The following is a 26,936-nucleotide window of genomic DNA, read 5'->3' on the forward strand; positions in this document are numbered from 1 at the left end:
TACATAACAGAGATTCCCAGTTTCTTGGACAATCTTCTCTTTCTATTCTATTATACATAGGGAAGTGTGCATTTTAGTTGATACTTAAGTTCAAAAATTTTTTAAATCAGGAAAAAAAACCAAAATAGACATCTTCCTCCTACACACTCTTTCCTCACATCTGTTTTGGAGAGATTTGACAGTGTTACATAGGGATAAAGGGCTGGCTGAGCCAAATGACCTCTCAAGGATACTACTAGCACTAGCATTTGGCAGAATACTGCATCCTATGTCTCACTAATTTCCCTGTCACCTGTGCACAGCTATGTGGTTTAGTTGTGATTACAATCTCTGCCAAGATCAGATTTTTAAAAGGTTTGCTGTAAAGGAAGGGTAGTGGGCTTCTCCAGGTCCTCTTCTGGTCTTGGGATTCTGTTTCTAAAGAAAGTCAGGGAAGACAAATAGCTCATCCAGATAATTTATTCCTCTTAGCCCTGCCAGATCTGTTTCGAACCCAGAGATTCCAATGAAGGCTCCTGATCCTCTGTGAAGATGCCTAGACTAGACTGACCTATCCCAGCCCAGCCTAGCCCAACCACCCAAGCCTAGCACAGCCCTACCTCTGCACAAACTCCTGGAAAGAAGAGAAGAGGAGGTAATCAATGGCACTGAAGTCTTCATTGGTTTCATTCAGGCGGAATTGAAGGAAGACCAACTCTCTCTTCTTTACTTCCCGGGGTCCCTGGACGATCAGAGCATATTTCTACAGCAAAGAAAAGAGCAAACACAGGAGTCAGAGCTGTGGGCTGGGGGGGAGGAGGACATGGGGAAGGGTCTTTGATAGCTCTCCTCAGGCCATATCCTACTCCATTCAAGCCTTCCCATCCTAGTGAAAAGAGCCGATGGCTTCCCTTTGCTCTGCCTACTGCGCGAATCACATTCGCTCTTCTTCAGAGTTATTCACCTGCTCTTTCCCCTCCACTCCATCCCTATCATCCAAGCCAAGCTTTACAGCACATGAAATGAACAACAAATCTCAACCTTTACTAAGCCCCTGCAGATGCGTGTCTAATCAGGAACTGCCACATAACACATGAATGTACTGGAATATTGCTGGGCCATCAGATACAATGAACACAAAGAGAAGCATAGAAAGACATCTATGAACTGAAGCAAAGTCAAGAAGGGAATGCAGTACAGGGAAACTGAGCTATGACTCTCAAGTGCGGAAACCTGGGTTCAAATCCTGCCTCTGCTGCCTAGTACCTGTGTGATCCTGGGCAAGTCAACCACCCTGGACCACGATTTCCTCCAGAGGTTTCTTCTAGAAGATCTAATGGCATTATGAACTAGAAAACAGGGTACCCCATAAGGACAACGACGTAAATGAAAAGAATAACAGTAAGTGGGAAATAGTACGATTATAAGGAATGGTCAAGCTTGGCCTCAAAGAAGAAAGGAGAAAATGGGCCTCCTTCCCTTTTATCATTCTTTTTTTATTATTATTTTTTGGAGGGGGGAGGCAAGGCAATCAGGGTTAAGTGACTTGCCCAAGGTCACACAGCTAGTAAGTGTCAAGGGTCTGAGGCCGGATTTGAACTCAGGTCCTCCTGTCTCCAGGGCCAGTGCTCTATTCACTGCTCCATGCAGCTGCCCCCTCCTTCCCTTTTTTTTAATAGAGGTGGGGGACTATGGCTGCCATACTAGGTTGATCTGTCTGTTAATTTTGGTAAACTTTTTTTTCTTTTGTCCTTCTTTGTTATTAAAGATGGAGACAAGAGGGAGGTATATTTGTAAATGCAGATTTCCCTTCATCCTGGAAACTCACTCCAGGCCTGGAGTTCACACTATCCCTCTGATTGGATGGATATCCACTTAAGGAGAGTGCCCAGGTCAGTCATGTTTTCATTCCTCTTTAGGCTGGACTTTCTCTACTAGGCTCCCAGGTTCCATTCTCCTTTTTAGGTTCCTCTTCTGTGTTGTCTTCCCCTATTAGAATGAGGGGAATCTCCCCCTTGAGAGGACAGACTTTCTTTCCACTTGTATTTGTATTCCCAATGCCTGGAATAAAGCGCTTAATAAATGCTTGTTGACTGGTGAACTGATGCAGGTGATGTAAAAGCAAAAGACTTCAATTTTAAGCATTTATGGAGTATCTACAGTGGGCAGAGCCCTGTGCTAACCACTAGGGAAATAGAAAGAGTAAACAGTCATTGGCCATAAGGAATGGAAAATTTAGTAAGGAAACACAGCACATACACCTAATAGAGGTTGGACTTTACTTGACTTTGAAATTACACCTCCGACACTCAGCAGCTTTGTGATCATGGGGAAGCCCTGTAATTTCTATGAGCCTTCTTTGCCTCACTTGTAAAGTGGAGATAATAAGAATACGTGCCTTAATAATAATAATACCATGTAGTGATAGGTACTACAAGTACTAGATAATTATAACACCTGGTAATCTAGGCACCTGGGTGGTCCAACGGGTAGAGAACCAGGCCTGGAGTCAGGAAGATCTGAGTTCAAATTCAGCCTCAGACACTTACTAGCTATGTGACTCTGGGCAAGTCATTTAACTGCTATTTGCCTCCATTTCCTCAACTGTCAAATGGGGATCTACTTCTCAGCGTTGTTGTGAGAATCAAATAAGGTAATATTTGTAAAGCGCTTAGCCCAGTTCGTGGCACATAGCAAGTGCTAATTAAATGTTAGCTATTATTATTATTATTAAAGTGGTTAGCAGGGTACATGGTACACAGTAGGTACTATATAAGTGCTTATTCCCCTTTCCTCTTGCCTTTGAAGGCTTTTGTGAGAATTAAATGAATTAATGTATGTAAAGAACTTAGCAAAACTTAAAGAGCTATGTAAGCAAATATTAGGCTATATCTTTAGATTTCCCCTTCAACAATGGTATGAAAGTGGGACTGGAAGAAGGAAGACCTGTGGCTGTCTAGGCCAGTCATAAGGAGGGCTTACGTTTAGTAGATGCAGTGAGAATAGAGAGGAGGGGTTATGTATATGTAATATGTAAATGTATATGTAATATATGTAATGTGTATGTGTAACATCTAACGTGTAATAGGTATATGTATTGTGTAATATGTTATGTAATGTGTATGTGTAATATGCATGTGTGGTATGTACATGTAACATGTATGTGTAATATGTATGTCTGTTGCATAATATGTTAGGTGTGTGTTTAATATGTATATGTACATGTAGTGTGTGGTATGTGATAAGTATATGTAGTGTGCATATGTATATGTATATAATGTGTATATGTAATCTCCCCTATTAGAATGTAAGCTCCCTGAGAGTGGGATTGGTCTCATTTTTATATCCTCAGCAATGAGCACAGGACCTGGCACATATTAAGTGTGTAATAAATGCTTACACATTGATTACAGAAGTAGAAATGGTGACAGGGCTGCTAGACTCTTGGTTTCTAGGGACAAAATTTCCTGGCTTGGTGGCATCTCCCAAGATGCTATTAGGGAGTTGTCCTAGAACAAGGTTAGGGGCTAGGATGCCACATTTACTACCTCATCTAATCCACAGACCTGGGGAGAGTCCATGAATGCCCTAGAGGGAAACCTACCCATAAGAATGCCAGAAATCAGCCTCCATCTTTTAAGCCTTCTTCCCTCAGTGACAATATCTGCTGCTCCTCACTACCACCTCACCATTGGCCCTCTCCATCACACACACTGACATTCATAGAATTCCCCACTGAGGCAGAAGAACGTTGCTTGCAAAAGAATCTTGTGCTCCCAGGGGAAGCCCTTTCTACCTGTCCTCAGACAGAAGCTATGCCATTTCAGTATCCCATGAGGTGCCATTTGTAAGTTGTCTGATCATTATTAGGCAAGGCCTGGAACAAATTTCACTTTACCTGCCCAATGTAAGGGATCTTGCTGGGGCTGTGTTCACGTTTATTCCATTTTCTGCCCTCACAGAGGATGTTATTAGGAAAACGGGGACCCACCCAAAGAATCGTCATCAATCAGCCTCTCAGGGCCAGGCTGGAAAAGGAGTTAATGTAGCCCACATGGCCAGAGTCCATGAGGTCTGGCGCTCCCAGGCTGAGTTGGCTCCTGGACCAGCCCCCAGGAGAATTACCATGGTTTGGTTGGAGAAAGGGTCCGTGTAATTAATCCTCTTGGTGGTGCAGTTCACATCTCCTGGCTGCCCGGGCCTGTTCAGAGGGGGAATGACGTCATAGTGGTGCTTGCAGCTTAACAACTGAGCCTGCCCAGGGTATAGGGCAATACCTGATTTGGGGGGAGAAAGGAAACAAGCAAACATCAGAAATCCTCAGGGTCCCAGGTTCGACACCTTGTATTTCTTGTACTTTTTGCCATCAGCAAGCTGTATAAGGCAACCTGTGAATTAGCAAAAGACAGCCTTGTCTTGAAGGCTCAGGGTCTGATTAGGGACCTGGATTCTTGGCTCTCAAGAAACTCCCATCATACTGCTATTACTCCTATGAGTACTACTAAGTCCAATTTCCAAAACACTTTTAGGTTTACAGAGTACTATCCGTTATGTGCTAGTGGGATATATGTACAAGTATTAAGATGCCCCATTTCACAGATGAGGAAACTGGAACTTGTAGAGGTTACATGATTTGCCCAAAGCCATCTCTTGACTTCCAGTTCTAGCAGTCTTTTCACTAAGTGATTCTTTCTACAAATGCTGGGAGAGCTACCATTCATGATCCAGGAAAATTCAAATCCTATCTGACGTTTATTAGCTTTATGACCTTACTAATTACCTCCCTGGCCCCAAATTTCTTCATCTGTAAAATGTGTGGGGGTCAAAGGATATGAACAGAAAGTTCTCAAGAGAAGAAACCCAAGCTTTCTATAGCTATATGGAAAAAATGCTCAAAATCAGTAATAATTAGGATAATGTAAATTAAAGAAACTCTGAGGCTCTACCTCACACCCATCAGACTGGCAAAGAGGAAAATGGCAAATGTCAGAGGGGCTGCAGGAAAATAGGCAGGCACACTTGGGTATTGTTGGTGAAGTTGTGAATTGGTTTATCCATTCTGGTTTTTTTAAAAGCATTTTTAAAAAAAAAAAATTGTCCCTCCCAGAAATCTTCATCGAGTAAATAAGAAACCAAACCTCCACATTAAAGGCCTACATAGAAAAAAAAAAAGTATGTCTTTTTCTGCATTTTTAGTTCATTACCTCTCCTGTCATGGAGTGAGTGGTCTGGCCATTCTGGAAAGCAATTTGGAACTACGCCCAAAAGGTCACTAAACTGTCCATACCTTTTGACCCAGCAATACCACTATTAGTCCAGTGCCTCAAAGAGGTCCAAGAAGGAGATAAAGGATCCATATGTACAAAAATATTTAAGGTAGCTTTTTTTGTAGTAGCAAAAAACTAGAACTTAAGGGTTTTTTTTTTCTGTAGTAGCAATAAATTGAAACTTAAGGGAGTGCTTACCTATTGGGAAATGGTTAAACAAATTAGTGTGTAATATAATGTAATAGAATATTATTGTGCCCCAAAAAATGACAAAGTGGACAGTTTCTGAGGAAATTGGGAAGCGTGATGCAGAGTGAAGTGAGCAGAACCAGGAGGACAATTGATACGTTGTTAAAATGAGCAATTCTGAACAAAATGAAGAACTCTGATCTCTATAACAATCAACCATGATAAAGAATGGCATTCACCTCCTGAAAGGAAGCTAATAGACTAAATACATAGAATGGCACTCACATCTTTGGACACGACCAAACCTGGAGATTTATTTTGCTTGACTATGTGTATTTGTTACGCCCCTCCCACCCCCCACCAAAAAAAGAAGGTTGGATTAGATCTCCTCAGAGGTCCCTTCTAGCTTTAGGAGGCCCATGATCCTGGATAAAAGCAGCCTCAGACTTTTCCAAAACTGGCTACGGAGTCAGATGCAGACACTTTGCCTGAAAAGGTGGTGCCCTGCAATTTGACACTACACCAGAGGTGTGCTGGTATATGTTTAACAACTAACTCTCCAGTGGGAGAAAAAAAAATCACAGCACAAAACACTTTTAAGTTTAATCTAAAATTAAGTTTAACATGTCCTCTAACACTTTAAGTCTAGACAATCCACAAAACAATAAGTCCTGGTTTGTAGCATTTGCTGATTTCCAAGGTGGACATGATCACATTAGAAATTTAACAATCAGCTCTCAAGAACTCCAGCACATCACTGCAGTACGCCCTTGCCGAACATGGGTCACCCATGAGGGCACAGACTTATCCCCACATTCTGCCAGAGTGGAACAGTATTGTCTATTCCCTTCATGGGAAAAGACACAGTTGCTGGTTCAAACAGGATGCATTCTTAATTTAAAAAAAAAATAGAGGTAGGTAATTTATGTAACATTTTAAAGTTAACAAAGCACTTTCCTTAAAACGCCCCTGTGAGGTAGATAGTGTAAGTATTATCCCCATTTCACAAATGAGGAAATTGAGGTTCAGGGTAGTTAATAGAGTTTACCAATGTTAAATGAATCTAAGGCAGAATATGAATTTACATCTCCTGACTCCAAGGCCACAATCATTTTACATACTACAACATGTTGCCTCACATTATCTCCCAAGCAGAACAAGACACACAAAGGCAAAAAGTCCAGCACAGAGCCTGAGCCCCACTGCTGGAATAGACGGTAGATAAACCACTTATTAAGCACTGCTAAGGGCTTGGGGATACAATGACAAGAAAGCAAGGCAGTCCCTATCCTTAAGGACCTTCCTAAGGAGGGAAACAACACACAAAAAAATGTTGAGGGAGGGGAGTGGATGTGGTGTGAAAATGGCAGAAGGAACTTGGAGGTCTGCTCCTGGGAGCACAGTCCAAGCTCCTAGCATAGGGGAGATGAGTTAGTGAGACTCAGATCCAGAATGGAATTTCTCCCTTGTTCGTTCCCCTGTCTTTTGAAGGATGAAATTATTGTAAAAACAAGTCTCGAAGTTATTAACTGCTCTGTTTTTCTTCCCTAATGCCTCTAGGATAAAAACATAGATTCCTCTGTTTTGCTTGTAAAGCAAATTTATCTTTCCAGCCTCAATCCAACCCAACTTGCCTTCTCTCTGTTGCTAACATGTGGCACTCTCTCTTCTAATTCTGTAACTTTGTACTGTCTGTCCCCCATATCTAGATTTTATTCCCTCCTCACCTAAGATCTCTCTTCCTTTAAGACACAGCTCAAGTACCACTTTCTACATGAAGCTTTTCCCAGTTCCTCCCAACTTCTCATGCCCTCCCCCCATGACTTTGTGGGGTTTTTTAGTTTATTCTCTTCATCTCTGATCAGTAACTTGTTTTTGTTTTTGTCATTTGTTTTTGTTGGTTTTCAGTTGTATCTGACTCTTCATGACCCCATAGGGGTTTTCTTTTCTTTTCTTTTTTTTTTTGGAGGGGGGAAGGCAGGGCAATTGGAGTTAAGTGACTTGCCCAAGGTCACACAGCTACTAAGTGTGTCAAGTGTCTGAGGCTGGATTTGAACTCAGGTCCTCCTGCCTCCAGGGCCAGTGTTCTACTTACTGTGCCACCTAGCTGCCCCTCATGTGGGGTTTTCTTGACAAAGATAGTGGAGTAGTTTGCCATATCCTTCTCCAGCTCATTTTATAGATGAGGAACTAAGGCAAACAGGGTTAAGTGACTTGCCTAAGTTCACACATCTGATAAGTATCTGAGGCCGGATTTGAGCTCATGAAGATGACTCGTCCTGACTTCAGGCCCAGCACTCTATCCACTGCATCACCTAGCTGCTCTGTAGCCTGTCGTAGCTATATTTTAAGCTATGGCCCAGAAATCTAAACCTCATTCACCACATCATCATCTTGGCTTGTTTGCTTCCCAAATCAGATTTTTTTTCTCCCTGCACCCCTACTTTCAGTGGTGAACATTGATGACAACACCTGCTGAGCTCCTCTGATTTTCCTTCTTTGGCCCAAGCTTTTGTAACCTTGGCAATGCATTCTAGCTTCCTTCCAGTAGCATTTTTGCCATTATAAATCACCAGAAGTAGACAGTAGTAATCTATTCTGAGAAGTCTTGGGAGGTTTTTTTGTCATGTCTTGCATCCAGGTAGGCAGCAGACCTTTGCTGTTATCTTCAGACGAATAGAGAGCTACCTCAGTACCCCTGAACAAAGAGTCACTGACCACCATAACTCCCTTCTCTTCTTCCTCTTACCCTTACTAACCTGGCAGCACCCCTGACTCTACTCTAATCATCATCGCTGAAAAGTTAAGTAGTAATATTTCCTCCTCTGAACACCCAGCTCTCTCCTCTTAAAGAAGAATCACAAATGGGTTTTCAGTTCAGAGTACAGTGGTCCTTCTTCCTTTCCTCCTCAATGTAACATCCTCCCATTCCACCTCCAACATACTGGGATAGGTCAAGTTTCCCTTCTGCCATCAGATCCTTGACTCCCAACTGCCTTCGGCCCCTAGAGCCTAGAATAGGGAGAGGCACACTTCAAACTCTTTCACCTTCTCTTGTGAGAAGAAAGCCAGCTTGAACAAAGAGCGACACAGAAATCCAAATCCCCACATCTCAGATACACCTAGGATCACAGGATTGGGAGCTAGAAGGAACCTTAGAGACTATATAGAGTGTAATCTTCTCATTTGACAAATGAGGAAACTGAGACAAGGAAAGTGGAGTAACCTGCCCAAAGTCACAGGGGTAGAGTATAACAGAGTAAGTTATAGAGCCAAGTAAAACAGGGCCAAGATTTGAACCCAAGTTCAGCTCTCTCTCTCTGCTATACCAAGCTGCCTTCTCATGCACTCAATAAGGAAAACCACAGAATGTGAGTGTCAGATTTCAGTGCTTCAAAGATCTTTCAGCTCAACCGTCTTTTGATTGAGAGCTAGGGCCTGAAAGACAAGCTGGCGAGGGGGGTTGGGAGCAAGTCTTACCTGGCGCATCGTAGCGGTCTACCTCCTTGTAGGAGACAGACATGACTGGATGCTTGAGCTTCTCCCGGAAGTCAGTGATGGTCTGGTAGACCAGGAAGACAGCCACGGCCATGAGCAGCAGGTAAATAAAGATTAACAGCACCGAAAACACATTCTTCAGGCACGCCTTGCTGAAGCGGATGCTGCTGATGACAGATTCGCTGTCTACGACTGGGGAAAGACAAAGCAATGATGACAAGATTATCCCTCATCTACAGAAAAAGATGCCCCTAATCTACCTAATCATAAGACACTCAAATTATGAGTCATCTTCCCACCTGTAGGGATTAGCTGCACAGACACATCTGCACTCACTCATCTGGTTCTCCTGATGATAAATGACATTTATGAGTTGGTTGGCTAGGATGGGGGGCTATGGGGTGGCCCATCACCATAAAAATTGAGGAAAGGTAACTTAGCCCTCACAAGAACTGAAACTTTGACCTTTACCCCTATATTTGGGATTTAAAAGAACTATTGGTGTAGACCAGGGATGGAGAAATTTTGGATTCAGTCAAAAGGCTGTACTTAGACACCTAGAAGGCCACATGTGGCCTCAAGGCTGCAGGTTTCCCATCCCTGTGTGTATAGGCTATTTATAATAATGATCTAGTTTAGGCATTTTTGGATATTCTACACCTGTTATGCAGGGATTCTGGAAACCACTAGAAAAACTGTTCAGTTTTTTTTCTTAATAACCAGGATAACTTAAAATAAACTGAGGGGGGCAGCTAGGTGACGCAGTGAGTATAGCACCAGCCTCAGAGTCAGGAGGACCTGAGTTCAAATCCAGCCACTTGGCACACTTACTAGCTGTGTGACCTTGGGCAAGTCACTTAACCCCAATTGCCCTCCAAAAAAAAATAAACTGAGGCACCACCTGACACCCCCAAATTAGCAAAGATAGTTAAGAACAATAAAATTCAACATTGGAGGGGTCATGGCACACTATTAGATTGCTGGTAGAACTGTGAATTCTGCAGTCTTTTTGAGAGCTATCTTGCAATGAATTACAAAACTGATTATACCTTTTGAGTAAGTGATCTCACCACCAGGTCCATCTCCTGAATATGTTATTTAAGGGGAAATAAATGATTTATTATAAAATATCAATATAATAACTTTATAAAAATGAAAAACTGGAAACAACTTATATGGCCAATGACTAGGAAAAGATGGAATTATGACCTATTAATGCAACAACATTATTTTAAAAATAATAAATGTGAAAAATGCAATGAAATGTGGGAAAATATCCTGATATGGATGAAAGAAAACAAAATCAAAACAATGAATTGCATGCTGTGACTATATTAAAAATAACAGCAACAGAAATCTGATAAGAATGCAGATAGAAAGAGATGGCGTGGAGCATAGAACTCTACCAGCCAGAATCCATCATAATTACATTACGATAAGATCTCTTGGCTCCATAAATGCCACCATTCCTGCTCTTTTGTATTTTGTTTTGTTCTATTTTCCCTCAGTTGCTTGGTGAAGTTTCTTCAGGGAAAATCATAAGCTTGTTTTGGAGGGACTAAGGGATGAAGAGGTCTTTTCGCCCATATCTAGGATGGGAGAAGTGGGAGCCCCACTCCCCCAAGAGAAAGCAGTAGCAACAGTCTCCATTCCTTGGATGAAGCTTCCTCATGCATGATGTCAGAAGTTAGGGAGAGCTGAAAGGCAGCTCTGATGGCTGATCTCTTCCCACCTTAGCTTTCCCTCTTGCATACTCTCCCTTCTCCTGGTATCATTCTCTGGGGCTTCAAAAGCCCACATCAATAACGGTTACTCTTTTACTTGAGAGGGCCAGTGGAAAGGGCACTGGATTTGGAACCAGGAGACTGTAGCTTCAAATTCGTGGCTCTAATGCTTTGTAGCTCTGTGACTGACTGCGGGCAAGTCACTTAACCTCTTCAAGGTTCAGTTTATTTGTCTATAAAATGAGGATGATAAGACTTGAACTATCTACCTCACACTGTTGCTGTGAGCAAAGTGCCCTGTAAACCTTAAAACGCTACGTAAATGATTATTATTATTAATCTCGATTCTATTTTAGCCACCTATTGGCAAAGTCACACTGGAGACTACCTCATTACTTGGAACAACTGATTTTCCAGTGCCCTGTTCAAGAAACTACAATGGCTGCCCTCCTACCTCTGAGATAAAATAAAAACTCCTTTGTTTGACTGGCAAAACTTTTCACAATCTGACTGCAGCCTACCTTTCCATGCTTATTACACACTAAGCAGTCTTCTTCACGCACTCTATGTACCAACCAACATTCTATGTACCAACAGGTACTGTCCCCAGTACCTGTGCTGTTCCACCAGAGTGCCTGGCACTCCATGCCCAGAATTCTCTCCCTCCTCTCCCACACTTCTTAGAATCCCCAGTTTCCTTCAAGGTATAACTCAAGCCCTTCTGCGTGAGGACTACTGTGATCTGCCAAGATCAGTTGCTCATGTCTTTCCCACCCAAAGTTGCTTCATATTTATCTGGGTACCTGTTGTTTCATTGCAACACCATCTAAACTCCTTTAGGGCAGGGGCTGTTTGTATTTGTCTTTGTAACCCAAGCATCTAGCAACTGCCCAGCATATTAAAGGCATTTAATAATCTCTTTTTTAAAAAAAAATATTTTCCCTCAATTACATGTAAAGACAATTTTAACATTATTTTTATTAACAATCTCTTGTTGAATAAACGAGTAAAGGCAGGGAATGGAGGGCTCTCACTCTCTAGCCACAAGCTCCAAACATTTTACCCCTCCCATCTACACCAAATCCCCTTCCTATTCCCAGGCCAACAGCTTCCTTCTGTTCTCACCTAGCTCCCAGAGTCAGCCATTTCAATGCCATACTCTCTAAGACGATAGTTGGGGAGGGGGGAGCAATTCGAGTAGGGACAGGCTCCTCTGGCACCATGTTCCAATGACCTCCCATCTTTCTTCCATCATTATCCTTGAGTCCTCACTCTCACCACAAATATCTAATTAGCTGCCAACTATTGGCATTTCTACCTCCACGATATCTTCTCAAATTTGTGTCAGATTCAGGCCCTCATCACCTTTCACCTAGACTTTTGACACAGCCTCCTAGATGTCTCCCTACCACTCGCTCCCCTCTCAAATCCACCCTTGATATGGCTGCCAAAGTAATTTACGTGAAAGGCTGTGAATTGCCTAAATTGATCATGTCACTTCCCAATCCAATGAATCGCAATGGCTTACTGTTGCCTCTAAGACCAAACATAAGCTCCTCTGTTTGGCTTCTAAAAGCCTTTTCCCACTCTGGCCCCAATCTGCTTTTCCTGATCTGTTGTACAATACTTATCTTCCTCTATTCTATGGGCCATTGAAACCAGCCCTCTCCGTGTTCCCCATGTACAACATTCGATTTTCCAGCTCCCTACCTCTCTACAAGCCTGGAAAGCACTCCCACCTCATCCCAATCCAGTTAGGGTCCCTTACTTATTTCAACCTTGTGCTGAAGAACTACCTTCTACACAAAGCCTTCCCTGATCTTTGCCCTCCAAATTTATATTTCTTTGGCATATTTTTTACATATCCATATTTACATACATGCCATCTTCCTTGATCAAATGTAAATGCCTTGGACTGTTCCCTGTTTTGTTTATTTTTTTTGTAGCCTCTGTGCCTAGCACTGTGCCTGGTATATAGTGTTTAATAAATATTTCTTGACTGAGTATGATCTTCAATCTCTTCCCTTTCATGAAGTCCCTCCCCTCTGTTTGCCAATATTCTCTGAAATCCCCACCTTAAAAAAAAAAGCATCACCACACACACACACACACACCTTTCCTCAACCTTAATATACCTTCCACATGTCTTTTTCTATCTTCTTCCATCTACCTTCTTTGCTTCCCAACCAGACTTCTCCAAGTTTGGAGTGATGTCTTCACTGCCTCACTACTCACCTGCTCCTCAAACCCCCAAGATCTAATTTCTATTCCTACCTTACTGAAATTACTCTCAAGAGAGTAGAAGTCACCAAAGACCTCCTATCAGATGCAATGGCCTCTCTCAGTCCTCATTTTCCTTGTCGTGGGTAGCATGTGACAGTGAACTTCCCTTCCTTGAAATTTTTCCCAGAGTTCCTGTGAGAAATACTCTCTCCTGATGTTTCCACCTCTGCAGTCATTCATTCCTTCTCCATCATTGGCTCCACCTCCCTGCTCATTCTGTACCACAAATGTAAGCATATCACAAAATTTAGTCATATGCTCTTTTGTTCTCTTCCTTTATGATTTCATCTGCTCTCACAGATTCAACTATCACCTCTACTCATTCACTTTCAAACCTCCATGTCCAGCCCAGACTTCTGTCTTGAACTTTAATCTAATGCCACCGATAGCCTTTTAGACATCTCCACATGGATATGCGATCAGCTAGGTAGTACAGGGGATAGAGTGCTGGGCCTGGAGTCATGAAGACCTGAGTTCAAATCCAGCCTCAGACACTTAGTAGCTGTGTGACTCTGGGCAAGTCACTTAACCCTGTTTGCCTCAGTTTCCCCATCTGTAAAATGATCTGGAGAAGGAAATTGCAAATGACTCCACTATCTTTGCCAAGAAAACCCCAAATGGGATCATAAGGAGTCAGACACGACTGAATAACAATAAACAACAAACGTGGATATGCTACTGTCATCTTAAATTTAACATATCAAAAACTGAACCCATGATCTTTACCTCAAAACTAGCTTTCCCTCTGGACTTCCTTGTTTATTTCAATGGTCCCATAATTCTACTAGTCACCGAAGGTCAAAACCTTTGTATGACTCATGAAATTCCCTTCCTCTCCTGGACCTAATTTATCACCAGATTCTATTACTTTTTCCCATGGTGTGTCTCTTTAATCCATCCCTTCCATTCCAAATATTACCAGCTCTAGCTGAAGCCCTCACAACTGAGCTATTACCATAACCTCCTAACCAGCCTCCCTGCCTCCCATCTTTCCCATATCAAGTACATTCTTTACGCTGCTACCAGGGAAATTGTTCTTAAAGTACAATTCTGAGCATGTTGCCACGTGGAATAATGGTAAGAAGCAATGAATTAGGATTCAGGAAATCAAAGGTCCATGATTAATCCTGGCTCCAAGACCCACTTGCTGAATGATCTCTCTGAGCTTCAGGCTACCCATCTATATGATTTCTTAGAGATTTATTACCGATCACGTCTCACCTTCCCCATACGACGTGGAACAGAGTTCTGGAAATGATATATTCTATAGCATAATATCCAAATCCTTAGCTAGGCATTCAAGACCACCCACAGCCACTCTTCCAAGCTTTTCTTTCACTAGTTAATAAAAATTATATTAATAGCTAGTGGTTCAACATGACTAATGTGGAAATATGTTTTACATGATTACACATGTATAACCTATATCAGATTTCTTGCTGTCTTGGGGGGCAGGGAGAGTACGGGAGGAGGGAGAAAAATTTGGAACTCAAAATCTTACAAAAATGAATGTTGAAAATTGTCTTTAAATGTAATTGGAAAAAATAAAATACTCTTTTTAAAAAAATTTAAAATATAGCTAATGGTTAATACTCTGTTGGTGGAGCTATGAATTGGGCCAGCCATTCTGGAAAGCCATTTGGATCTATGTCCCCAGAGCTATTAAACTGTGCATACTCTGAGCAATATCATTACTGTATGTCTATGCCACAAAGAGATCAAAGAAAGAGGAAAAGGACCCACATGTACAAAAGTATTTATAGCAACTCTTTCATGGTGGCAAAGAACTGGAAACTGAGGGGGTAGCCATAAATTAGGGAGTGGTTGAACAAATTACAGTATACAAATGTGACAGAATATTATTAATATTGCAAGAAATGATGAAGGAGATGGTTTCCCAGAAACTTGGAAAGACATGAATGAACTGAAGCTGAGCGAAGTGAGTAGAACCAGGAGAATTTATGCACTAACAATATTGTAAAGACAATGAACTTTGAAAGATTTAAGAACTCTGATCAACAAAATTACCAACAATGATTCCAAAGGACTCGTGATGGGAAATGCTCCACATTTTCTGGATGTGGACTCAGAATACAAATTGAGACTTTTTTTGGATGTGGAAAATGCAGAAATTTGTTTTACTTGACTATAAATGTTTAAAAAAAATTACCTTCCTAAAAATAGCTGGTATTTGTATAGCCCCTTAAAGTTTGCAAAGTGCTTTACAAACATTACCTTGTTTGATCCTTACAACAACCCTGGAAGGCAGATGCTATCATTGCTCCCATTTTACAGAGGAGGAAACTGAGGCAAACAGAGGATAACCAACTTGCTCAGGGAAACACAACTAGTGTCTGACCCTGGGCAAGTCACTTAACCCTATCTGCCTCAGTTTCCTCACCTGCAAAATGAGCTGCAATTTCCAATTACATTTAAACAGCAAACCACTCCAGTACCTTTGCCAAGAAATCTCCAACTGGGGTCACAGAGAGTCAGACACAATTGAAATGACTCAACCACAAAACGTTTCAAATAAGAAAAGTTCTTTTAAAACATTTTAAATTGAATTGCTGAGAAAATGACTGTAATTTCCATACCCTTTAACCCTGAGAATCCACTGCTAGGTATTGACCCCAATCAATGCCATGACCAAAAGAAAAGTCCCATATACACCAAAATATTGAGAGCAGAACTTTTTTGTAAAAGCACAGAGCTAGAAACAAAGCAAACACCTATCAATTGAGGAACAGTTTAGACTACGCTGAGATATATCAATAAAATAGAATATTATTATGTTGTAAGAAACCATCAACATGATGAATACCAAGAAACATGGGAAGATTTAGAAACAGATTAAAAAAGAGAGCCAGGAAAGTTATCTCCATAATGACTACAACCACGTAAATGCAGCAACTACAATGACAACCAGATCGAAACTGAATGCTTCGAAATTATAGTGATCAAGCTCAGCCCCAAAGAAGAGATGGGAGAACACAACCATCCCCACAAAAACCCATTGCTTTATTTTTTTTTTCTGATGAAGGGGATGAAGGCGTGGCACACTGCATATAACATCAGACTTTTTTTTTTTTACTGTGTTGGTTAGTTTTCCTGAACTTTTTTCTTCCTCTTTTAAAAAATTCTTCATTATGAGGGATGGCTCCCTAAAAGATGGCAATAAAAGGATATTTTAAAAAACAAAACAAAAACTGAATTGCTGGATTCAACTCAACATGCATTTATTAAGCACTTACTGTATACAAGGCACCATGATAAGAATTCCAAGATGAAAATGAAACAGTCTTACTCTGGGTAAGTTCACATTCTGTTTGGTAAAAAAAGGGTGGCAGTGAAATATATGTACACAGATAAGTAAATATGGAGCATTTAAAAAATAAAGACAAGACAATTCCAAAGGACATATCAAGAAAAATGCCATCTACTTCCAGAGAGAGAACTGATGAACCCTAAACACAGATTGAAGGATACTATTTTTACTTTTTTTCTTGGTTTTTTTTTGGGGGGGTGGTTCTGTGTTTTCTTTTGCAGCATGGCTAATATGGAAATATGACTTCACATGTATAATCAGTATCAAAAGCTTTGCCTTCTCAAGGAGGGAGGAGGGGTAGGAAGGAAGAGGTGAATTTGGAACTTAAAGTTTTTTTTTAAATGAATGTTAATTTTTTTTACATATAATTAGGAAATATTTAATGAAATAACTAAAAATATATATTTTTAAAAAGAAAACAAATACCAAGTCATTTCAAAAAGACCCTACATCTTTCCAGGAACTTCTAGGCCATCTCTGATCTTAGTCTCCCATCTCTTACTGTAATCTTAATGGTGTCTATGTCTATTCTTTAAAAAACAGTTAAGTCAGGCCTTTTTCTCCTAAAGGCAGGAAACAGGGGTCTTGGCTGTCAGTGGAACTTCCTAGAAAACACTCCAGATCTGAAAACAGAAGATGCCAGCCTGGGGCTTCATTTCCTGCCCTGACGGTTTGTATAGTGCCCCGGAGCCTTAAACACAGAGACTAAAACACAGAGAGGCTGGGGAGGCTAAATTCCCTGCAATCACTTCCTGACTAGTCTCTCCTTCAATAAGAGAAAACACCAAAGAAAGATCCTCCCATGGAATCAGCCTGGCAGGTTCTCACATTCTTTTAGTGGGTTAAAAAAAAGTCACCTTCACACAAACAGGATGGCAAGAGGGATAGCTGGAGAGCAGTTCAAGTAGAAGTTTTTGTTTGCTTTAATGTAGCTACCAGTTCAATATGAGTCTCTGTGGCATATGGTATGAGAGTCATGAGGGTGCTAAACCTCAGGCTGCACTGAGAGATGCGTAGTGTGGATACTGAGGGAGGTAATAAGGCCATTGGCTTTTAACCTGCTCACATCACATTGGGAGTTGATTGATTGGTTGTGGTCCTTCGTCCTTGGAGAGGACCAGAATAACATCGCTATGTTGGGGTCAAGGTGCAGTGTGTCTGATTATGGTTGATCAGACCAACATGAGCTCTATCTTGGGTCGGGCACAAATAGTCCATAGGAACATTTGGAATGGAGGTGATCTCATGTTTCTTTTGAGCTACTGCAATTCTACTTTGATCATAGAACATAGTGCCTTCTTTGATGTGGGCATGGCACACTGAGAGGTCCTTGGCCAGTATCTCCCATGTCATGCAATCGATTCCAAAGTTCTTCAGAAAGGCCTTAAGAGTGTCTTTGTATTGCTTCTTCTGACCTCCAAGTGAGTGTCTTCCTTGCCTGAGTTATCCATAAAAGTCTTTTAGGCAAACATACTTTTGGCATTCAAACAACACAGCCAACCCATCGGAGTTGTGCTCTCTGTAGTAGGGTTTGAATGCTTGGCAATTTAGCTCCAGTGAGGACCTCAGTGTCTGGTCCAGTGTCTTTCATGCTGGCACACCATGCTGGACGGTCCCGTACCAGCATCTCTCATGTCTCACAATTGATTCCAGAGCTCTTCAAAGAGACCTTGAGAGTGTCCTTGTACATTGGAAGTCCTAATATTTAGTTCTGTGCACCACACTTTAGGAAAGGCATGGACAAACTGGAGAAGACAAACTCAGAAGACAGTGATAGGACTGGAGGACCATATCATTTAAGCATCAGTTGAAGGAACAAGGGATGTTTAGCCTTGAGAAGAGAAAACTTAGGGGACATATGGTATTTGTATTCAAGTACTGGAAGGCCTGGAAAGAGGATTAGGCATGAAATTTATTATGTAGACTTAAAAATACTTATAAAATGGAGATTCATGGTTTCCTATACAATCCCCTTTTACTGTTCTGCTCTTTTTTCCTAGTGTTAAAGGTCAAAAGAAAGTCCAAATTTTTAAAAAAGAAAGAGAATTAGATTTGTTCTGCTTGGGCCCTGAAGGCAGTACTAGGAATAACAGAGGAAGCTGTGATATATTTGGAGCTTAATTTAAAGCCAAAATTCCTAACAATTAGAACTATCCAAAAGTGAAATGAGCTGTCCCAGAAGGCAGTGGGGTTTGTCGTCACTGGAGGTCTTCAAGAAAAGGTTGCATGACCACGTGTTGGTTGTCTTATACAGACTAGATGGCCTCTGATGTCCCTTTCAACGCTAAGCTTTTGTTCTGTGATTTCTCTCCCTCGGCTCAGGTCCCTGGGAGACCAATGGTTCTTGCTCCCTTCAGGCAAGTGAACGGAAGATGCCTATCTCCTCTAGAGAGCCTTCTCTGACTAAATGCATGACAGCCAGTGACTTCATAGACTTTCCTAGTTCATTACCCTCCCTGATGCAAGTACTGGAAGAAAGAGCATCAAGTTTAGCCTAAATCTACTCAGAAACTTAAGAAAAGCCAAGACTATCACTTGTCAACTGACCTGCCTGGCAGGCTGCAGGTGTACCTATCCCAAAGATAACAAGTACTCATATTCTCCTAGCACTTTGAGGTTTACAAAGCAGTTTTTCTCACAACAACCCTGTAAGATACATAGTGCCAGGGTTACTATCCCATATTAGAAGATAACGAAACTACGGCTCAAGGACTTGATCACAAAGCTAGTGCCAAGAGATAAAATTTGAACCTAGGGCTCCTGATGAGTCCAGATCCTATCCCACTATACCAGGTGTTCTTATCCTGGGGTCCATAAGCCTTTCCCTTTTTAATACTGGAATAACTGTATTTCAATATAATATAATATTCAATATAATTTCATCTGTAATCTTCTATGTATTTTGTTTTGTACATTTAAAAACATTATTCTGAGGAGTCCACAGAGTTTACCAGACTGCCCAAGGGGTCCATGACTTAAAGAAAGTTAAGAAGCCTGGTACTGAATGATGTCTGAAGAGAACTAAAGAGGATTTCCCCAAGGGCACTGGCACATGTGCCCTGAAGGGCACTTTGAGGAGTAACCCTTTGGCAGGGATGGAGGCAGTGGGAAACCTCTGAACTTCTAGATATTCCACGAAGTGGCCTAGTTTGGCATTCGAACAGCGTGGCCAATCTGTTGGAGTTGTGTTCTCTGCATTAGAGTTTGAATGCTTGGCAATTTAGCTTGAGAAAGGACCTCACTGTTTGGTCCAGTATCTTTCAGGTTGCAAGAAGACCTGGGATTGAATCCTAGCCCTAATGGTATGACCTTGAACTAGGCACTTCAACTCTGAGCCTCAGTTTTTTCATTTGCAAAATGGAAATAAAACTTACACTACCAATCTCCTAACATTATAGTGAAAAGGTGTCTTGTCAGCCTTAAAACACTGTGTGAACACGAGTATTGGTTATTAACCATGCTGGACCATGCTATGCCAGTGTTTCCCATGTCTCTCACAACTGATTCCAGAGTTCTTCAAAGAGACCTTGAGAGTGTCCTTGTATATTGGGAGTACTATATTTAGTTCTGTACTATATTTAGTCCTAGTGTCATTGAGTTTCCCCAGACAGATTTGGGGGAAATCAGCCCACCCCAGGATGTTAGACACAGCTAGACAGAAGGGATGTCATCGCCCATGAGTCCTCTGTCGGCAGAACCTTATTAAATATGTATAGCTTCAGAAATAAGAGAACAGGGCCCTGTAACAAGAGCACCATCTGGGACAGAAGAGCATGCTCAGCAACCAGACACCAGAGGCAGATAAAGGTGTTCACTCACCTACTTGGGGCCATTCTCCAGTCCCTGGGTGTCTCAAAGAAGGTTCTTGCTGCTCCCAAGGCTTCTTTCAGCCTTTACTGAGGACTCTTCACACCAAAGCCATAGGGATACATGAGCTCTACTCCAACCCAATCCACTGTACTCCTGCTCCTTCTCCCCTTTTCACCCCCTACCCCCTCTATCCTGGTATTCATCCCCCAACTCACCTGGCAAAATGCCCGAGCCTTTGGAATCCTTCCTTTCTTTCTCCTCCACTCTATCTGAGTTCTCAACCACTTGATCCAGCTCTTCATTTAGCTAAGAGAGAAAGACCATCAAGCAAAGGATGAGTAGTGAGTGATAAGGAACCTTCCATATCACAAGTGGCCAGCCTCATCCTCAGGGACCCTCCCCTTCCCCATTACACCAGTGTGTCATGGTGCAGAAAGCACCGGATATATTGCAGAGGACGTGGGATTGAATCCCAGCTCTAATGGTATGACCCTGAACTAGGCACTTCAACTCTGGCCTCAGTTTTTTCATTTGCAAAATGGAAATAATACTTATACTACCAGTCTTCTAACATTATTGTGAAAAAGTGCCTTGTCAGCCTTAAAACACTAGGTGAACACCAAGTATTGGTTATTAATTCATTCTGCTCTATTCTCTTATTTTAATGATTTCTACTTTATTACCCCAATCCAGAAAAGTAGCATTGCTACTGCACACTGGAAATTATTCTCCATTCTACTCCTCTTCCTCTCATTTCTATTATTTTTTTCTCTTCTCTTTTTCCTGTCTTTCCTACCTATGTTTTAAGATTGCCAATGATTTGAGGTGATGCTCATCAGTTGGAAAATGGATGAACAAGCTGTGGCATGTGATTGTGATGGAGAACTATTATGCAATAAGAAATGAAGAGGGGGGATGGTTTCAGAAAAACCTGGGAAGACTTATATGAACTGATGTAAACTGAGGTGAGCAGAACCAGGAGATAATTGCACACTGTAACAGCAATATTGTAACAAAGATCAACTATGAAAGACTTAGCTACCCTGATCAAAACAATGACTTGAGACAATTCCAAAGGATTCATGATGAAAAATGCTCTCCGCCTCCAGAGAAAGAACTGATGAACTCTTGAGTGCAAAATGAAATATAAGTTTATCACTTTATTTTTCTTGGGTTTTTGGTAATATGGATAATATAGAAATATCTTTTGTACGATTTCACATGTATAATTGATATATTGCTGGCTTTCTTAGTGGGTGGGAGGGACAGAATTTAGAACTCCAAATTTAAAAAAAGAATGTTAAAAATAAACAAATTTAAAGAAAAAATAGATTTTAGAGGAGATCAAAGAAGAGAGAGAGAGAGAGAGAGATAGAGAGAGAGAGAGAGAGAGAGAGAGAGAGAGAGAGAGAGAAATTGCCAATGACTCCCAGAAGCTCCACTTAGTCCCTGATACCCAGTTGCTAAACCCTAAAAGGGATGTGCTCTGTGGGCAAGCAGACCACTCTACCATTCATTGGCTTCATGATCTTGAATACTGTAAAATGGGGATATGTGATAATAGCAGTGGTAATAAAAATAGACCTTTACGTAGCTTAGTTAGGCAGGTAGAACAAATATTACAATCCTCTTTTTCCAGCCAACTGGCTGATAAGTGCCAGAGTTGATATTTGATCCCAGTCCCCTAATTCCCAAGTCCAATGTTTTTGTTTTGTCCATTCAATGTACCACACAGACTTCTCCATGGGTACATATCATCACGCATTATGGCATAAAGAATCTTAAGAGTTGGAAGGATCTTTAGAAATCATCTGTTCTAAACTACTCATTGCAAGAATATCTTCTGCAACAGCCTCTGCTTGAATACTTCCATTGACCAAGAGCTCACCACTTAGCACAAATCAACCCATTCCACTGTTGGACAGTTCTAGAACTAGAAGTTTTTTTCTTATCTCAAGCTGAAATTTGTCTCAGAAATTCCTACCCATGCCTGTTTCTGGACTAATAATACAAAGCAAGCCTAATATTTTTTTTTTCTACATGGCAGCCTTTCAAATGTTAGAAGAGCTATCCTGTGCCCCAGAAATCTCCTCCAGACTAAATTCTTTGTACTGCAAGGCTATCAGAAGGACAAGGATAGGGACTGGTGTTTTCACCGGTATAAAGAATTTCCAGGTGAGGAGACTCCCTCTACGTATGCAGATCAACACCTTCTTGGCAACTTACAGAGCTGCCTAGAACACTGAGAGGTTAAGTAACTTGCCCAAGGGAGTGGAGGGAAAGTGAACAAGCATTTATTAAGCCCCTACTTTGTGCTAGACATTGTGTTGTGTTTTGCAAATATCTCATTTGATCCTCAACCTGGGAGGTAGGTGATATTATGATCCCCATTTCACAGTTGAGGAAACTGAGACAGATAAAAGTTAAGTAATTTGCACAGGGACACACAGTTGGTGTCTGAGGCTGGATTTGAATTCAGGGCTTCCTGACTCCAGGCCCAGAACTCTATCTCTACTTCGCACATACATACACAAACACACATAGCTGCTTCTAAAGTCACAGAGTTATGTATCCTAGGCAGTATTTGAACCCAGGTCTTCCTGTCTTCAAGGCCAACTCTCTAGTCACCACGCCACAGATTCTCACCAAAGTGATGAAATAGCATGAGAAAGTTCTCTGAATTTTCAAGGTGATTCTATGAGAATTCAAGTCATCTTGATAATTATTACTATATTTTTAAAAAGAGAAACAAAGTATGAAAGCAACTAGACAGATATTGAGAAGGCTGGTAGTGTGACAGAGAGAGGGGGCTGGGATAGATAAGGCTTGCCACAGCTCAGGGCTCAGAGACTTAAGGAAACATCTGAGGTAGCTGTCGCCAAAGCTTTGTTTTGTTTAGTTTCTGTCTAGACCTATGATCAGACCAGATCTGGATCCATATGTTAGCGCAGAAACTTGTTTCATTGATGAGATTAGCAAATAATGGCATGGGATATTCAGGAATTTAGGAACTTCCTAACGTCAAGGTTAGTTCTCTATTTGGTAGGTCATGCTGCATTTCAAAGATCTAAAGAATATTTGAGTTTCAGTTGCTTATTTAGGTCAATGGCACAGCAGCACTGAAGGACCTGCCCTGTGGTAGCTGGCCCCTTTCCTTTCCCACAGTCTTCTAGACCCCTACTCCCTCCCCCCAACAAAGTTCCATATATACTTTCCTAAAGCAAGTTCCAAACATGCTCACTCATTCACATGACCCAGGCCAAAGAAATCTGCAGTCAGCAAATGTTGTAACCCCAAGCTAAATTCTCTCCCAAAGCAAGAACTACATAGACAGCTCTCCAAATTGCATTTTCCTCTGGTATGAATCAAAGGGCAAGAATCTCAGAACACGCACTGGCTACACTCTATTTCAGGTATACAATATAAGGATGATCAAAACAAATACGAATGACTCCATACCTAACCATTCTTTTTTGTCCCTGCAAGAGCAATGATATTATTTCAATGACAGAATGGCTGCAGATAGTTAGGGAAGCTTGGTCCAACCAAAATGGAACATGTGATTCGAATCTTCCCAATGACAGGAGGTATATCGCCTTGGACTGAGAGTTTCCAGGAACCATGTCTCCACCAGATGGTCTGTCCCATGGTTCTCAGTCCCGTTCAGTCTTCTCTACATATAGAGAGGTAGTGTGGCTCAGTGGATAGAATACTTGGAGTCAAGAAAGGCTGAATTTGAATCCTATCTCAGACCCTCATAACCTGTGCGACCCTTGACAAATCTCTTAAATTTTTTTAATCTTATCTATAAAGTGGGGCTAATAATAGCACCTACTCAGGGATGGTAGTAAAGATCAAATGAGATAGACTATAAGAGCCTTGAAGGCAAGGACAGTTTCATCTTTGCCTTTGAATCTCCAGAGCCTAGCACAGCCACTAGCATAGAGTAGGTACTCACTGCTGATTGACTGAAATGAGATGATGTATATAAAGTACTTGACAAACTTTAAAGTGCTGTGTAAGTGGGACTTCCTGTTATTACAATGGATATTGAATTGAAAGTATTCAATGAGGAGAGTTAGAGATTCCCAAAACTAGAATGATTAGCTTGGGAGGGGATTTCCCATTCCTGGAGTTCTTAGCTAACTGAATACTTCTTGGAGGACTGTAACAGCAATTTAGATTTGAAGATCTTTCCCACCCATTAATAGGCCATGTGACCTGCTTATATCACAGGAAGCCTAAGCCACATGTAGTAGGAGGAGCTTACTGAGAGGAAAAGGAAGTTGTGTCACAGGAAATGCTGAGAGAGAGCTGTTACGACTGTTAATGGCCGTCATGATAGAGCTGAGGTAAAGAAAGTCAACCTGTGATAGTTGTATTGTGAGTTTGTTTTTGGGAAGACCCCAGCAGGGGGTCAGAGAGGTTTTGGGATGGCTAGGCTCCATGTTGTGATATTGTGTTTTAAGTTCCTTGCTGTTATGATAAAGTGGGCTTACTGGTTGTGGGAGCAGATTGTTTGGTTATGGGATACGGTTCTCTGGTGTCTGAATAAATGTTTTACTTCTTCTACCTTCTATATGGAGAGTCTTTCATACTTTGTGATATAGAACTACATAGGTATATTCATAATTATCGTCAATGTTGTGTTTATTGCCTTGCTATTACAGGGATGCCATAGAGCAGAGGTGTCAAACTCTGCACCAGCCCCTAGTGTGGCCAGAATCAAAGTAAAATGTAATTGGGAAATGTTTAACAAAATAAAAGTGTAATACTGCATAGATAATGTTAATTTGTGGTTTTCTAATGTAGGGTTTAGTGACCCCTGCTTCTATTTGAGTTTGCCCCCACTGTTGTAGAGATGGTCTCTGAGATGCTATTATTCTATAGCCAACAGTATACTACCATCAATAGAGATGGAATGAAGGGAGAAGAAAAGAACCTGACCCAGAGCCAGGTTCTAGTACTGGGACTACCATTAGCTAGCTGCATCGTATAGTTCCTTTGCCAGTCAAATGGGGATAATAATACTCCACCATACATATTTCCCCCAATCTCTATGAAGATACAAAAAAGTTATGAGAATTTAGAAAAGGCAAAAATTACTTTCAGCTAGGAAAAAGCTTTGAAGAAGGAGCAATTGAGCTGGCCCTTCAAGGAGGGGCTGAATTTTGGTAGACAGAAAGAGGCATTCCAGGCAAAACAAAGACTAGAAAACATGGGACACAACTGAGGAATGATGAGCAGACCAACTTGGCTAAAACTAAAACTGAATGTATATGTATAGAGAAATTGGGAGACAAAGTTGAATTGGTATAGAAACCTTGAATTCCAGGCAAGGCTGTTACAATTTTGTTCAAGAGGTAATGGCCAGCCATTGAAGTTTTTTGACCATAGAAGCGAAATTATAAAATCTGTATAGGAATAGCAACTGGATCCATAATTTCCCTGGCAGAAGGAATTCCACAATAAGGAAATTCTACCACTGCAGGTCATTACTTTTTCTGCAACTTAAAGTCTTATGAAAAGGTCTAGAACACAGAGAAATTAAGGGACTTGCCCACAGTCATACAAGGTATGTGCAATAATGTGAAGGATGGATTGGAGAAATGAGAGGCTGAAGTATAGGAAAAAAAGTTAAAAGGCTATGCAGTTGTCCTGGTGAGGTAATAAAGAGATGGATGTGGATAGTGGGAATAGAAAAGTCAAGTCAGCAAAAAGATGCAAGAGACATTTTAGAGGAAATATTAATTAATTGACTAACGGGTCTTGGCAACAAGCTGACTAGAAATGGGGGGAGGGAGGGGAGGGATGAGAAAGAGGAAAGGAGGAGTAGTCTAAGACTGATACTGAGGTTTCAAGCTTGGGTGACTATATGAACAGTGATGCCACTGGTGAAAAAAGGGAAGTCAGGACCTGTTGGTTTGGGGGAGGGGAAAGTGAGTTTGATTTTAGATAGCTTGCAGTGCCACTGAGCCATCCAAATTGGAAACGTCCTTCCAGCAGGAAATGTATCTGATTGGAGCTCAAGAAAAAGGCCCGGGTCTGAAGAACAAGATTTAGGGATCATTTGCACAGAAGTGGTAGTTAAAGCTGTGTGAGAGGGTGTCTTCGATGAGAGAGAGGAGATAGGTGAAAGTTCTTGCAAAAAGTTAATGGTGTATTTGGGTGTAGGGTATTATCATTATTATTACATTAATAACCAGTCTGGCCATGAGCCCTAAGGACCTGGGAGGAAAAGGGTGATGCCATCTGGTCACGACGGCAGGAGAGTAAAGGGCATTTCTAACTTGTTGCAAACATTCCGCTCCCTATGGCAGTCCAGGGGTCCCAGCTCCAGTCTGGCTTCATTTCTGACAGTGCTGGAGATGCAGAAATCATTCACCTGCTGGTTATTTAATTACTCCTCTTCGGGTTATGGGGCTTCATAACTGTCCCAGCAAGTGAAGACAGCCCGAGTCCTTCTGCAGCCAGTTTTCTTCGTCCTTTGCGCACACACACGCACACACACACACACACACACACACACACACAATCTCCAGTTGCAACTAGAGCTTGAGAAGGTGACGCCCACGACCTTCCCCCCACCTTCCCCGCCACCCCAATAAACTTTTCTTACTCCCCTGGCTCCCCAGTACCTCCTGATAAGATGAAGACAGCTCCTGTCTGATCATGGCATCGATTGAAAGAGATGCTGCAGCCCGGAGCCAGCACTGGTCCCCAGGGGTGAAGAGTAGGAAGAAGAAGAGGAGGACCGCAAGGATGGGAAGCAGCAGGAACAGCGAACAGCGAGAGGGTAAATGGATTCGACAGAACCTTACCGGGAGTGCCGGCCCCCCGGGAGGCTCTGGGGCGCAT

The 26,936-nt window shown here is 41.6% G+C and overlaps 1 protein-coding gene across 1 annotated transcript in view; it reads right to left on the reverse strand.

Moving 5' to 3' along the window:
* Positions 1–26,936, reverse strand: part of PACC1 (proton activated chloride channel 1) — a 36,934-nt gene extending 9,998 nt beyond the window's left edge. The window contains 6 exon segments of the mRNA XM_036753387.1: positions 600–742; positions 4,105–4,256; positions 8,916–9,125; positions 20,294–20,384; positions 26,717–26,842; positions 26,844–26,936. Of these exon segments, the coding sequence (XP_036609282.1) occupies positions 600–742; positions 4,105–4,256; positions 8,916–9,125; positions 20,294–20,384; positions 26,717–26,842; positions 26,844–26,936 (815 nt within the window).

Source organism: Trichosurus vulpecula, chromosome 4 (genome assembly GCF_011100635.1).
Source record: "Trichosurus vulpecula isolate mTriVul1 chromosome 4, mTriVul1.pri, whole genome shotgun sequence".
Taxonomy (NCBI): Eukaryota; Metazoa; Chordata; class Mammalia; order Diprotodontia; family Phalangeridae; genus Trichosurus; species Trichosurus vulpecula.